This window comes from Colossoma macropomum, unplaced genomic scaffold, assembly GCF_904425465.1.
Source record: "Colossoma macropomum unplaced genomic scaffold, Colossoma_macropomum, whole genome shotgun sequence".
Classification (NCBI taxonomy): domain Eukaryota; kingdom Metazoa; phylum Chordata; class Actinopteri; order Characiformes; family Serrasalmidae; genus Colossoma; species Colossoma macropomum.
In genome coordinates this window covers 14,290,432-14,305,717 of record NW_023494810.1, presented here as the reverse complement: position 1 = coordinate 14,305,717, position 15,286 = coordinate 14,290,432, and the positions used below count along the sequence as shown (strand labels likewise).

Sequence of the window (15,286 nt, the reverse complement as noted above, 5' to 3'; positions counted from 1 at the left end):
AATTCAAACTAATTCGTTAAGGTGGTCCACATCTAATTTCAGAAATATTTCCTAACACAGAAAAAACTACATTGTATGTGCGCATTAGCCAATCACAGCGCAGGACGCCGGCCAGGAGACGAGAGCAGGCGGAGTTTGTCGGAATATGGGTGGGTTTTTGACGACTCTCCCTCCCTCCCTCCCTCCGCCCGATCCCGAGCTTAACTTCCCGAGCTGACGTCAGCGGGCAGCCTTGGCAGTACTCTCCGCTCCGGACGCAGCGCTGGGGGGAAAATGCTGCTCTCCGTGCCGCCGAGGACGGGAATCAATCCGTACAACGGCTACAACGGCAGAAACAGCAAGAAGGTAAGAAGACACGGGGCCGCTCTGTTGACACTTTACAGCCCTTTGCTTGTTGTTTTTCGAGGCTGTTTACTCCGGGAGCGCTTTTTTTCTGCGCGTGCCAAGTGAGCTGCAGTGTCCTTGAGGGCGAAAGCGTTCGGGAAACGGAGAGAAGTTCGGCTTTCCTCGGAAAATAAATCGCCTCCATCGCTTGTTTTCCACTGTATTTATTTATTTAACTTACTTACGTATTTATTCATTCCCTCTGTTTTCTGAGTCGCCGGGCTCGTTGGGGTTGGGGGGGGGGTGGCGTTGAAAAAAAGGGGGACGAACTTTGCTAGGGAACCGTGGAAAAACGACGCGAGCGAGTGCGCGCAACTCAGCGCGTGCGTGCGTGAGCGTCTGCACATCGGCTGCGCTGGAAGCAGCGGAAGATAATAATCGATTAGTGATTGTAGTGAGGGGAGTAGGGGGAGGGGGGGCCATTGGAGTGCACCGTTCTTTTCTTTGTGTGTGCGTGCGTGCTTGTGTGTGTGTGTGCTTGTGTGTGTGTGTGCGTGTGTGTGTGTGTCTGTGTGTGTGTATTCCTGGAATCCGCCAAGTTTGGCAAACTTTTCTGTGAGGGCAGACTAGAATGCCCCACCCCTTGAAAGAGCCCACTGTGGCGGCGCTGCTTTGAGGGCAGTGCTTTGGGAAAACAGGCTCGGCTACAGTTCAGCCCAGCGCTGAGTGCGTGTATACAGAATAGATTTATCACGGAATTTATGTCTGTAGAACGGCTTTAGCACTGAATATGTCTATAGGATGGCTCTTATATGGAATATATGTATATAAACTGGCTTTAGCACTGCACTTGTGTCTATAGAATGATTCCACCATTAAATATGTTTATAGGATGTCTGTAATACTGAATGTATGTCTATAGAATGGATCCACCACTGAATATTTGAATGGAATGACTCCACAACTGAATGTGTCTATAGGATGGCTCTAATACAGAATATATGTCTATAAATTGTCTTTAGCCCTGCACATAAGTCTATGGAATGGTTCCACCATTAAATGTGTTTATAGGATGACTTTACTGAATGTATGTCTATAGAATAGCACTAACACCGAATCTGATACAGAATGTGTTTATAGTATGACTCTAACTGTGAATAGGTCTATAGGACGGCTGTAATACGGAATATATGTCTATAAATTGGTTTATATATGTTTGTAGGATGACTGTAGTACTGAATGTATGTCTATAGAATAGCGCTAACACATAATATGTCTGTAGCTCCACAACTGAATATGTTTATTGGATGACTGTAACGCTGAATATGTTTATGGAATGGCTTTAGCACTGAATAGGTCTATAGAATGGCTGTCATATGGGTTATATGTCTATAAGTTGGATTTAGCACTGTCTTTATATCTATAGAATGGTTCCACCATTAAATATGTTTATAGGATGACTGTGATACTGAATGTATGCCTATAGAATGGCTCCATCACTGAATATGTTTATGGATGGGCTCCACAACTGAGTATGTCTATAGGATGGTTCTAAAGTAGAACATATGTCTATAAATTGTCTTTAGCACTGCACATATGTCTGTAGAATGGTTACACCATTAAATGTGTTTATAGGATGACTGTAATATTAAACGTATGTCTATAGAATAGTGGTAACACTGAATATGTCTGTAGAATGGCTCCACCACTGAATATATTTATAGAATGGTTATAACACAGACTATGTGTCCATAAATTGGTTTATATATGTTTGTAGGATGACTGTAGTACTGAATTTATGTCTATAGAATGGCACTGCATATGTCTGTAGAACGGCTCCACGACTGAATATATTTATTGGATGACTCTAACACTGAATATGTCTATGTAATGGCTTTAGCACTGAACAGGTCTATGAGAATGGCTGTCATATGGGCTATATGTCTATAAATTGGATTTAGCACTGTCTTTATGTCTATAGAACAGCTCCACCACTGAATGTGTTTATAGGATCACTGTAATACTGAATGTATGTCTATAGAATAGCGGTGACACTAAAAATATCTGTAGAATGGCTTCACCACTGAATAAAGTTCTAGGATGGTTATAACACAGAATATATGTCTATAAATTGGTTTATATATGTTTATAGGATGACTGTAGTACTGAGTGTATGTATAGGGAATGGTGTACATGTATGTATAGAATGGCTCCTATACAGAATATAGGATCACTCTAACACTGAATACGTCTTTGGAATGACTTTAGCACTAAATATGTCTAAAGGATGGCTCCGCCACTGCATATGTCTAAAAGATGGCTCTAATATGGAATATGTCTATAGAATGGCTCCATTACTAGATATGTGGAATTAATGGCTTTTGCACAGTATATGTTTATAGGATCACTCTAATATTGAACATATATAAAATGTATATATAGAGTGTCTATAGATCTGCCAAAGTTTCTATGGCATATATGCTCATAGAAAGCCTTTAGGGCTGCCAGAATGTGTATATTATATATATTAAACTGAATATGTTTATAGGATGGTTCTACCACTGAATAAATGTCTATAGAATGGCTAAAAAGAATCATTAGAACTTCGGAAATGACTGTATTTTACTATCTAGAAGAACTACATGTATGTCTAGAATGGTTCTATCACTGACTATATGTCTATAGGATGCCTTTAGCACTGAATATTTCTACAACATGACTCTAATATTGACTATATATCTATGGAAGATCTCTATCACTGAATATATTTTTATAGAAATATTCTACCACTGAATATGTTCATAGCGTGACTAATGTTGAAGATTTGTCAGCAGCATGACTCTAGTCTGAAACTATGTTTATAAGATGGCTGTAATACAGAATATGTTCATAGAATGGTTCTATCACTGAATGTATGTCCATGGGATGGCTCCAAAACTGATTATATGTCTAAGGAATGGCTTAAGTGCTGTATATATGTCTGTATGATGGCTCCAATATCGAATACACAGTATGTCTACAGGTTGGCTCTATCAATGAATATATGTCTAGCATGGCTCTATCATGGACTATATGTCTGTAGCATGGCTCTGTCACTGAATATATGTCTATTGGATGGCTGTCTCACTGATTAGACACCCGTACCATGGCTTTATCACTGAATATATGTCTCTGGGATGGCTCTGTCACTGAATATATTTCTATAGGATGGCTCTGTCACTGAAAGTATGTCTATAGCATGGTTCTGTCACTGAATATATGCCTATTGGATGGCTCTCTCACTGATTATACATCTATTGCATGGCTTTATCACTGAGTATATGTCTATAGGATGGCTCTATCACTAAATATATGTCTATAGCATGGTTCTGTCACTGAATATATGTCTTTGGGATGGTTTTGTCACTCAATATATTTCCATAGCATGGTTCTATCACTGAATATATGTATAGAGACATTCTATATCACTGAATATATGTCTCTGGAATGGGTCTGTGCCTGAATATATGTCTATAGCATGGCTCTATCACTGAATATATGTCTCTGGAATGGATCTGTCCCTGAATATATGTCTATAGCATGGCTCTATCACTGAATATATGTATAGAGACATTCTATATCACTGAATATATGTCTCTGGAATGGGTCTGTGCCTGAATATATGTCTATAACATGGCTCTATCACTGAATATATGTCTCTGGAATGGATCTGTCCCTGAATATATGTCTATAGCATGGCTCTATCACTGAATATATGTCTGTAAAATGGCTCAAACACCACAGAATATCATTAAGACTGCCTATATGTATTAAATGGCCCTAACAATAAAAATAGCTTTAGAGTGTCACTGATTATATATGTATAAGGTGGCGGTAGAACTGAATATATGTCTATAGTAGGTCTTTAGCTTTGAAAATGCCTAGAACAGCTCTAGTGCTGCCCATATGTCTGTGGTGACAGTAACTACTGTTGAATGCTGGTTTACATAATCCGTGTTTTGAAATTCGCACTGTACAAAAGCCAGACATTTCAGTGATTTTAACTGCACCATACAGCCCGGTTCATGAACAGCGTTACTCTGTAACACGTTAATGCAAAGAGTCAAAATGTCTGTCCTTTAAACACTCCCGCTACGGCTCTGTTTGTGAGAAAGCCAAATTCCAGTGTTGGCTGTGAATGTAGGTCAGGAGTGAGGCAAACGTTGTCTAAGTGACTGAAGAGCCTCTCTGGACGGTCAGGCCTGAAAACGGGCCTAATGGAAATCAGACTGTTTACCTGTTTGAGTTCGAAAAAGGAGAATATTATTTTGACTGTCAGGCACGTCGAGAAACACTTTGTCCTTTTTTTTCCTTCACGTATTTGCTTTCTCGGAATTGTCAGTGACTCCGGCCCTCCGTTGGCCCCCGTTGTGCAACTGGCTAGCGTTTAGCTCGGATTTTTGAACTTGGCCATCGGTCGAGCGCTCCGGTGCATGTGCCCTCAGCGAGCACGTCACAGCACGCTGGAGAGCTCTGGACGTCACAGGTAAACACCTGGGACACTGTAGCTGTCATCACTTGAGTCGCAGTGCTATTTAGTTTCCTCCCAAATGGCAGTAGTGTTGGAAAAGGAAAGAGCTGCAGGCTGCCGGGTGGAGGTGTTTTAAAGGAAAACTCCAGCTCGCCTCTGCCTGCAGCGTCTCCATTATCGTATCGTCAGTTAACATGGAAACACTGCCTTGTACGTAGACGAGAACAGAAAAACAACTAACTCCCAATTTACTTACAACAGAAGCCAATGGGCAGTTGCTGGAGTCCAGCACTACAGTTTAATGCAGAAGTTTTGGCGCCCCTGGCTAAAGTGACAACCTTTGTGTACATAAGTTAATACGTCCTCTACATTGAACACTGTTTGCTAAATATAACAAATTGTGGGAAAACATAAAATGTGACCTGTGCAAAAGTTATAGCACATTTTATATTTTATGTTTTAGTTTTTCCAATATGTTAAACTCAGCAAATAAATAGAAATTGTGCACTAAAAATAGCAGAAAAATATTTACGCTTGTTCTCTGTAGAGGGTGTGTTAACTTAGGCCCTGTTCACACTTGGCATTAACGTGTGCCCTGGCTGATCTGATCATAAGTGGACGGTGCAGTGCAGGCGTGAACGGGGTACAGTGCGCTTTAGAGACACATTGCGATCACTCAGACTACCTTCGGAGGGGGCCTTGTTCAGATGTATCAGATTGTATCCAGATTGATTTTTGGTAGTCCAGATTTTTACAGATGCATCTCAGTCTGGACGCTTAAATCAGTGCCTTTTGTGTCACTTGCAACACTACAAACAAGGCGATGTCAAATCCAAAGTGATGAAAGTGCTGGGATTCAAGAAAAGCTCCAAAGGTTCGTGATTATGAAGAGAATTCTGAAGAGTTTGGAGGGCGGGATGGTGCACGTAGATCCCCATGTAGATAGACTGGTGATGTCTGGACACACAAATCCAATCTGATTTCTTTTCTGCTTTCTTTTATTTACATGCACCAAATTCACATCCTGTTTTGTTGTGATTTGTACATATAATTCGGAAAGCTAACAAGTGCAGAAAATAGTTCTGCTTAAATAATTCTGCTTACATAATTGTGATTGTAGTCCATGTAATTACTGAAGGTCTGCAGGGAACCCTCAGGGCCTTCTAGGCTTACAGAAAAGATCTGCTGATTTCTGGTATTAATAATAAAGTTATTAAGTTAGCATTAATAAAGTAAATTGGTCAGACCTGATAAAGGTAACAAATTAGTGTTAATAATAATAATCCTGCTACAACACTGCTGTTTTGCATGTCGAATGTATTGTCAAAATATTGCAGCATCATAGTATTTCAGTATCACGGTATACTCATATAGATGATACATTGTCCAGCTCGAGTCTAATGCTTGTTGTTTATTAACCATGTTATAAGCATTCTTAGATAAATATTCATCAAAACAGTAAAACAGTAACTGCCACGTAACTCTGGTGATCCAAATTAATTAGGAATTGTGTAAAAAGCTGCTCGTGCTATTTCTGGAAGACTTTCTCCACCCAGCTTCTTATCTCTCGTGATGCTGATTGCTCTCCTGGCTCTGGGAGACTGAATGTTACTGTAATAATCAGAGGCAGTCTAAATCCTACTGTACAGCTCAGATTATTATAATAACACAGCATTTCTGCTGTCATGTATTGCAGCAAAATTTTGCTGTATACTACATTTGCAAATACATGCATACAAAATTATTTTACATGAATACATCACATTTATTACTATTTCTATAATATATGTGTTAAGTATACATTTATATTATGTATGTAACAAATATTTTATAAAACTGGCAATGTTTTGGAAATATATTACACTCTTAAAAAAAGATGGTTCTTCAAGGGTTCTTTAGAAAAGAAAATGGTTCCATACAGGACCATGAACTCTCAGAGAACCCTTTGCATGATTAAAGGGTTCTTTACATCATAAAAGGGTTCTTCAGGATGTATAAATGTGCTGTAAACAATAGCAGAACGCTTTTTGGTGCTATATCGAACCCTTTCCAAAAAAAGGCTCTATATAGAACCATTTACAACAAATTCACCATCAGTCTACAGAACCCTTTCATAATGCATAATGATTTAATCTCGCAAAGGGTTCTTTGAGTGTTCATGGTTCTATATAGAACCATTTTCTTTACTAAAGTACTCCTGAAGAACCATCAAATTTAGGTTTGTTCTCCTGTAAGATGGTTTCCCAAGGGTTTTTGGTAAAGAAAATGGTTCTATATAGATGATTAAAGGGTGGTGAAATGGTTCTTCATATTGTTGGAGAATGTGTTGTATGTGGTTCTATGTAGCACCAAAATGGGTTCAGCTATTGTTACATGTTTGACATAGTTTTTGATGCTGTATAGAACCCTTTTCAAAAAGGTTCTATATTGAACCATATAACACATTCTCCATCAATCTGAAGAACCATTTCACCATGCAAACAATCATTCAATCGTCTTTATATTGTTATAATATTATTTTGTTATGGGGCAGCACGGTGGCGCAGTGGGTAGCGCTGTTGCCTCACAGCGAGAATGGCCTAGGTTCGATTCCCGGACGGGCTTTTCTGCGGGTCGTTTCTGTGTGGAGTTTGCCTGTTCTCCCCGTGTCTGCGTGGGTTTCCTCCGGGTACTCCGGTTTCCTCCCACAGTCCAAAAACATGCAGTTAAGCTAATTGGACACGATAAATTGCCCCTAGGTGTGAGTGTGTGTGTGTTAATGTGTATGTCTGTTTGTCTGCCCTGCGATGGGCTGGCGACCTGTCCAGGGTGTATCCTGCCTTCCGCCCAATGACAGCTGGGATAGGCTCCAGCACCCCACCGCGACCCAGAAGGGTAAGCGGTTTAGATGATGTATGTATGTATTTATTTTGTTATGTTAAAGGGGAATTCCCCTTTACAGTGGTGGTGATAGGAACCAGGGGTCGCCATGACTGCAACACAATTATAGACATTTTATTTACTATCCAAAACCACCAGTGAACCTACACGAGTCTTCTGAGTTTTATATGATATATAAATAAGCTATTTTGCCTGCATGTTTCACCCAGCATGTATCCCTCAACATTGAATGGACATCAGGCATCAGGCAGCATATTTGCAACCATTTAAAATACTAACTTTCTACGAGAGATCTTTTGTGCAGAAACTTTGGTGGAATGGCCCAGTAATGATATTAATAATGATAATCTAATACTAGTAATAGACATACGTAAATTGTTTTAAACCAAATGAAATAAATACATTAAAATATATACAGTTTGCAGCACTTTCTCCACTTTAAATAGCAGGATTTCTGTTTGTTTAATCATTTTTTCCCTAGGCACCTGTCGGCTGTGTTACCTGTGAACTGGATGCACTTTGCAGGTTGAGGACGCTGTGTTATCTGACGACAGCATTGATGTCTGGAAACTGCAGCTTTTTTCTCTGAATGTGTTAGTCATTACTTCCTCCAGACTGAAATATTTCCTAAAAAGCGAAAGCGAAACATGTTGTCCGCGTCCCATAAGAGTGTTATGAAACGCTTTTCTGTTTTCCACGAAGAGAGGATAGAAAGTCTGTTCGAGCTCAGAATGAATCACTCCCTCGTGTAGTCACCCACTGCCCGCTGAAAGGACAGACCCTGATGCACTGTCAGGGAAAGAAGTAGAGCAAAGGTGAAAAAGGTGACCCCTGCTACAGTCACTGGTAATACTTCACTCAAAAGAATGCTCCAAAGAAGGCTCTGCTATATCTGTAGCATCAATTGCCACAGACAATAATTTATTTGTATTTAGAAAAGATTAGAGACCCATTGAATCAAAACAGACATATAATAGAAGCCTAATACAAATAACATTAATAGAGTAAGTTAGGAGTGGGCAATATAGCAAAAATACTGTATCACGATACTTCACAATGCACAATATGTATTGTTTATTTGTTTGATTAACAACGTAATTGTCTTTTCTTCTTAATTGAATGCCGCTGTTACAGTATAGGCCTGAAGTGGCCAGATTAGCTGATTAGCCTTCTTGCTTCCCAGCTATGTTAGATTAGTAGCTAATACTGGTTGTACTGTTGAAATGATACACTGCACTGATCTGCGCTCACCTAAATGCTTACATGTCTACAGTTACACACAGTCATGTCTACAGCCAAGCGAAACCACACAAGAGTGAAAATGTAAGCAAAAAAAAAACACTCATTCTGCTAGCAGACATGCATGCAAGGTTTTAAAGGTGTGGACGGGGTGTCCAGCGTGGCCGGGCCCTTTCTCATGTCTGATTGGCTGCCCCAGATGTCACCCCAAAATTTCTGGTACATCATTGGCTTCCACCTCGCTGAGGGGCGGGTGTTTGTGCCTTTTGGGGGAGAGGCGGAACAGCTCTCCCCACAACTCTCTCTGCAACCCCATACACTGTAACAAAACCCCCAAAATTTTCTATAACCGCCACAAATTTTATGCTAAAAATGTTAATATTAGCTACATAGCTAGAATTAGAACCGTCAGAAAAGTGTTATGTAACAACATGTCACTGCTGTCAGAACAAAATCTTCTATCTCCATTTTTCAGATTTTGACATACTGTGAAAATACCTGTTCCCCTTTACATTGTGTGTAAATTTCATGAAGAATGGATTAAAAGAAACGGCCCAAAATTACTTGGAAAAAAGTCTGGTTTCATTGATTTACATTAAAAGTAAAGTATGTGTTTTCTTTCTCCTGTGAAGTTACCAATTTGGAGATACAAAGTTTTGTTCCGACAGCAGCAATATAAAGGTTTAGTTATTAATATTTAACTGAATGAAATTTGTTGGTGACAGTGGGACAGACCAAACATATTTGGAAAATCAGGCTTTTTTAAATGTCATCTTAGGGTTTTTTGATCAGTTCTCTGATTATAGCTTGAAAACAATGTGAATATAAAACTAAACAATATGGGAATAATTTAAAAACATAATACTTTCCGTTGTACATGATATATACCACAGTATTTGTTTTGTCTGAAATCTGAAACAGCAAATATACACAAGCCAAACAACGCAACATTTTACTAGAGACTTGAAAGCTATCCAATACAATGATTTTTTTAAAACATAAAACATTTGCGAAAATAAACTATTTTGGAATGAACAAGAAGAAAAAACAAACAGTTTTTTGATGCCGTTGAATCGGGTATTGATTATTGGTTGTTTTTGTTTACAGGATCACTGTAATTGGTCTGTTTTATGATTTATGCAGTTGCAGACGTACTGAGCAGGCTCATCATATACTCAATTTAGATCATTTTGATGTAATTTATCATAATAATGGGAACAACTGTAGACCAAATGTTCAGTTTTAGGCTTCTAATAAGAGGCAGCTGCCAAATCCCAGAACATGATGAGCCCAGAGAGAGAACCCTCCATCATGTCTGTGACGGTGATGCTGTGCAGGCAGTTTAATGCTGTCTGCTCAGAATAAGAGTAGAGCTGTCTTAAAGGGAAATGACACCGATTTTTCAACGTTTCTGTACTATTAAATGTTAAAGATGTAAACAGAGTCATTCAGAGTGGTTTGGTGTGAAATGATCCGTTCTAGTCAAAATTGTTCATAGTGGTGGTGATAGGAGCCAGACGTCCACCTCTAAAAGCTCCCTCACAGAAAGTTATTACATGAAATGGTTCTGAATACACTGCCTGATGTCAGAGACATTGTTTTTGAGTGGGTTTGGATTTAAACTCCATTCATGGTGGAGGGATACATGCAGTGTGAGGCAAATTAGCCCCCAAAATATGTTCCTATCGCCATTGACTGAATTATGCAGAAATTTTGAAAAATTGGTGGTTTCCTTTAATTGCTCGGTTAGGGTTAGTTTTTGGAATTTTTGAAGCCTTCCTATTTTATAATTTGTAATTTAGAGTTTTTAGGAATCTATGCATGGTTTAATATTGTTTAGTGACGTTGTTTTTTTATTGATTTATTTTGTTTTACTGTCTTTAATCGACAGATTAATAGATTATCAATACAGTTGATAACAATAGTCATAGAATAGCCAAAGCTCCATTTTTTGAACTTTGACGGAGCTGCGTTTTGGACTTTTTCCTGAAGCATTTACTCCACGGCTGGCTGTAAAACGTTTTGGCTGTGGTGTGGAGTTCATCTGGAGGTCAAGTGCACATGTGGAGAATTCCAGACGTATCTCTCTTACCATCTCTCTCTTCTCTCCTTCTCTCTGACCTGCTCCCTAGTTCCTGTACCTGGGCCGTGAGGGTAAACAAAAGAGAGAACACAAAATAAATGAGGGGTGAGGGTTGAAAAAAAGGCCCTTTGTGAGTGGGCGGCGATTACAGAACCAGATGGCAGGGGCTATTGAGTTACCACAGTGCCTTCAGAATGACTCAGTACTACATTTCCCAGAAATCCTGGCTGTAATACTCTGGGTGGCTGACAAATATAGTCTGGCTGCTGAAAAGTGAAGAAAATGTGTTCCAGAGAAAGAGTCAAATGTGCGTTCGAAATTGTTCTCTCGTTTAAATTAATATGAAACTGAAGAAAGAGAGACGAAACTGCTGGGAACGTTTATCTTCAGTCAATAAATCTCCAATTTTGGTAGCATGTTTTGATCCGAACTTGGGAACGAGTCTTGTTCAGATGGAAGAGAGTGGATGAACGTGAATATTAGACCTTCTACAACGTCCTGTTTTATTGTTGAAACAGATTTCAGTCACGATTCCCACTGAACCCTTTTGCCACAGCATGATCTTCATCTAGCAGTTTCACTGTTCGGTTGCTAACTCTTAAAAAATGTTTTTTTAAGGGTTCCTTAGTAAAGTAAATTGTTCTATACAAAACCATCAACACTCAAAGAACGCTTTGCATGATGATAGGGTTTTATATAGCATCAAAATGTGCTACAATGTCAAGCTTGTAATAATAGCAGAGCCCCTTTTGGTGTTATATAGAACCTTTGCCCAAAGATTCTTCATTAAACCATCTACAGCACTTTCTCCATCAATCTGAGGAATGCTTCCACCATGCAAAGAACCCTTTAATCATGAAAAGGGTCCTTTGAGTGTTCATGGTTCTATGTAGAATCATTTTCTTTACTAAAGAACCTTGAGGAACCATCTTTAAGGCCCTACTATTTATTATCACCCACCCCTAATTCTTAAGTGATATGAAGCTGGCGTCAGCCGTTCGCAAGCGTCTTGTCCCACCTTAAATGGAGCAGCAGTTACATTAAATGCACTGGCAGTTACAACTGCTGGACTTTTTAAGGTGGAACGATTAATTTAACTAGCTAGCTGTCGAGACATTAGCATACTATTAGTGTTTTTTTATGCTTATTAAGAAGAAAAGGGCCACAATACATTGAAACAACATTAAACAAAGATAATATGATGGTGATCATAATTTTAACAGAGAAAATTCTCACATTTGTGCATTTCTTGCTGGTTTTTCTTTTTTCCTCATAACACTGCGTTTGGAGTGTGACTCTGAAAAACCTCCGTTTGGAGCGCCATGTAGCCCTACCCCTCTATCTCAATAAGAATCGGGACACCCTACTCCTAGATGTGAACGCACAAAACGGAGGGGTAGGGCTGAGTGATAGGGGCAAGGGGTTAGATGGGATTGGGCCTAAGTGTGCAGCCATACCGATACTGATTTTAAGGGGCTGAGAATGAATACTTGTTCTCCATACCACCTTTAAAAACAATAATGTTTTGTTTGTTCGTTTTACATAGTTCACTTTTTAATTTTAAGCCGTAGATGTGAGAAATATTGTATGGCACAAGTAAAAAGAAAAACCTCGGCACCCCGGTCAGTGACATGCTGTTGTAGATAGTGTAAATAAGTTAGCACGTCCTCTACAGAGAACACATTTCTACACATTTTAATTCACAAGTATTGTTTTTTTTTACTGAAAATAACATAAATAAAACATGAAATGTCAGACAGTATGAAAACTGAACATTGAAATTTGCAGAAAAGTGCTGTTTTTGAAGTGTGTTCTCATAGAGGATGTGTTTACTTATTCTCACTGAGAAAATCAAATATCATTGGATGAGAGCTGTTCAAACTTTTACATACGGCTGTTTTGGACCGAAATGACAAAAATATAACATCACAATATCTGAAGACATCAAAATATTTCATTTTTCTTAAATTTAATAAGTCAAAAAGCTCCAGTAGTGCCACATCAAGAGAATTGATCAAAATCTAAATCTAGTGAATTCACACACTGTGCTGCACTAAATCCAGTTAAACAGGACTAATTCTTTTCTCTTTTTAATGAAACTTGCAGTTGGTGAGTGTTTTTAAGGGCTGGCGATATTCACGATATGAGCAGAAAATCATACTGTCACATAGTTTATCACGGTAACAGTAAATAGCATTCCACAGGAATTAGCGAAGGCCTTAAAGTCTGGAAAATATTTTTTCCCAGACTGACCTAAGCCATATAATAACACTAGTTTCTTGTTAAGTATCACGTTGTATTGATTTGTTCATTAAACTCTAACTGAGAATGCCTCTTATTGCTTATTCAGCAGTAAATCTGCTGCACTGAAGTACAGAAATGATACAGTGCAGTGTTAGGCTGTATATGCTGGACTGCGCTTCAGACTGTACAGTCTGTTCCTTTCAACCGATGTATTCCTCTTCAAAGCTCACGGTAACAGTGACTACACAAAGCTCCTGCTCTCAGACAGCTGGCTACTTTTAGACTAGACTGTATTTAGACATCTGTGAATGATGACGAGGAGGATGATGATGATGTACAGCTTGAAAGCTTCCCTGCTTGTGGGAACGTTTTCTGATAACACTTTCTGCTCTAAAATTAAAAATGCATCAAATGAAGACGGAGGATTATTATTATCAGATCTATTTTTGGACATGTTTGATGCTGTCATTTTGTATTAAATGAATTCATGGAACATTTGGCTTGTTTTTTTTTCTGAAAATAATATGTAAACAACATCTTTTGTACTGTAGACAATGTTTCAATTTTTGATAAATATGGAACTTTTGTTATTTATTGTTGTATTTTTTTTAAATGCTGAAATTAGTCATGCTTAGTTTTAGGTGGCATGACAAAGCTGCTGTGAAATCCCAGATGCTTGCTAAAGTTTTACTAGGCTGTTGCTGTGGAGCTCCAGGTGGTTGCTAAGGTGTTGCTGGGCCATTGCTATGTTATCCTAGGTGGTTGCTACGGAGCTCCAGGTTTGATAAAGTTTTACTAGGCCATTGCTAAGGAGCTCAAGGTGGCTGCTGAGGTGTTGCTGGGCCTCTGCTGTGGTATTCCAGGTAGTTAGTAAGGTGTTGCCGGGCCTGTGCTGTTGTATCCCAGGTGGTTACTAAAGTGTTGCTAGGCCATTGCTATGGAGCTCTAAGTGGTTGCTAAGGTGTTGCTGGGCCTGTGCTATGGTATCCCAGGTGGTTGCTAAGGTGTTGCTAGACCATTGCTATGGAGCTCAAGGTGGCTGCTAAGGTGTTGCTGGGCCTGTGCTATGGTATCCCAGGTGGTTGCTAAGGTGTTGCCAGGCTCTGTCTATGGAGCTCAAGGTGGCTGCTAAGGTGTTGCTAGGCCTGTGCTATAGAATCCCAGGTGGTTGCTAAGGTGTTGCTGGGCTGTTACTTTGGAGCTCAAGGTAGTTGCTAAGGTGTTGCTAGGCTGTTGCTATGGAGCTCAAGGTGACTGCTAAGGTGTCTCTGGGCTCATGCTATGGTATCCCAGGTGGTGGCTAAGGAGTTGCAAGGCTGCTGCTGTGGTATCCACGGGGTTGCTAACATGTTGATGGGCTGTTGGTATGCTGTCTTAAGTGGTTGCTGAGGTGTATACCATAGCAACAGCTTAGCAACACTGTTGCTGTGCCATTGCTTTGTTGTCCTAGGTGGTTGCTAATGTGTACATATATGTGCTAGTCTGTAAGTAATGTCTGTCGGGGCAGTATGAGAAATGTAGTTTGTGACATCATTTGTGTCAGTTGTGTAAATTTTCTCAACATTTCGTTATTCATTTCCTATGGGGAAAAAATTGTGTTCGAACAAACGCTGTACAAAAACCATACCACTGGTTCCAAAAGCACAAGCACACTATTCCCGTGTACGCTCTGAGATCCTGCGAAGTTTTGTGGTTCTAGCTTGAAAACTTCAACCCATTAAACTGTACAGAAAAGTGTAGAACAATAAAACGAACTGTCTTTGTCAAGCTAACTTTAAAAGGAAATTTGGGGTTTTTTGCTGCCCAGCAGCTTCCGTCCATCATCCTGACTTTTATAATAAAAATGCCTCAGGTAATCATGTCATTTCTTGCAAAAAACGACTGTTGATTAAAAATGTGTATTTTACATGCGCAACGCAGTTGAAAACGAACCAAACTGGCTGGCACATTTCCCGAAATGTTTATTTTGTGTGCGTTACCCCTGTAAATCTAAGTCAGACGTTTTC

The 15,286-nt window shown here is 39.4% G+C and overlaps 1 protein-coding gene across 1 annotated transcript in view; it reads left to right on the top strand.

The window, feature by feature from the left end:
* The first annotated feature begins 242 nt into the window (after positions 1 to 242).
* rbms2a (RNA binding motif, single stranded interacting protein 2a) overlaps positions 243 to 15,286 on the top strand; it is a 75,055-nt gene continuing 60,011 nt past the window's right edge. The window contains exon 1 of the mRNA XM_036560025.1: positions 243 to 345. Coding sequence (XP_036415918.1) covers positions 274 to 345 — 72 coding nt within the window. The 5' untranslated portion in view covers positions 243 to 273. The remainder of the gene's footprint in view (positions 346 to 15,286) is intronic.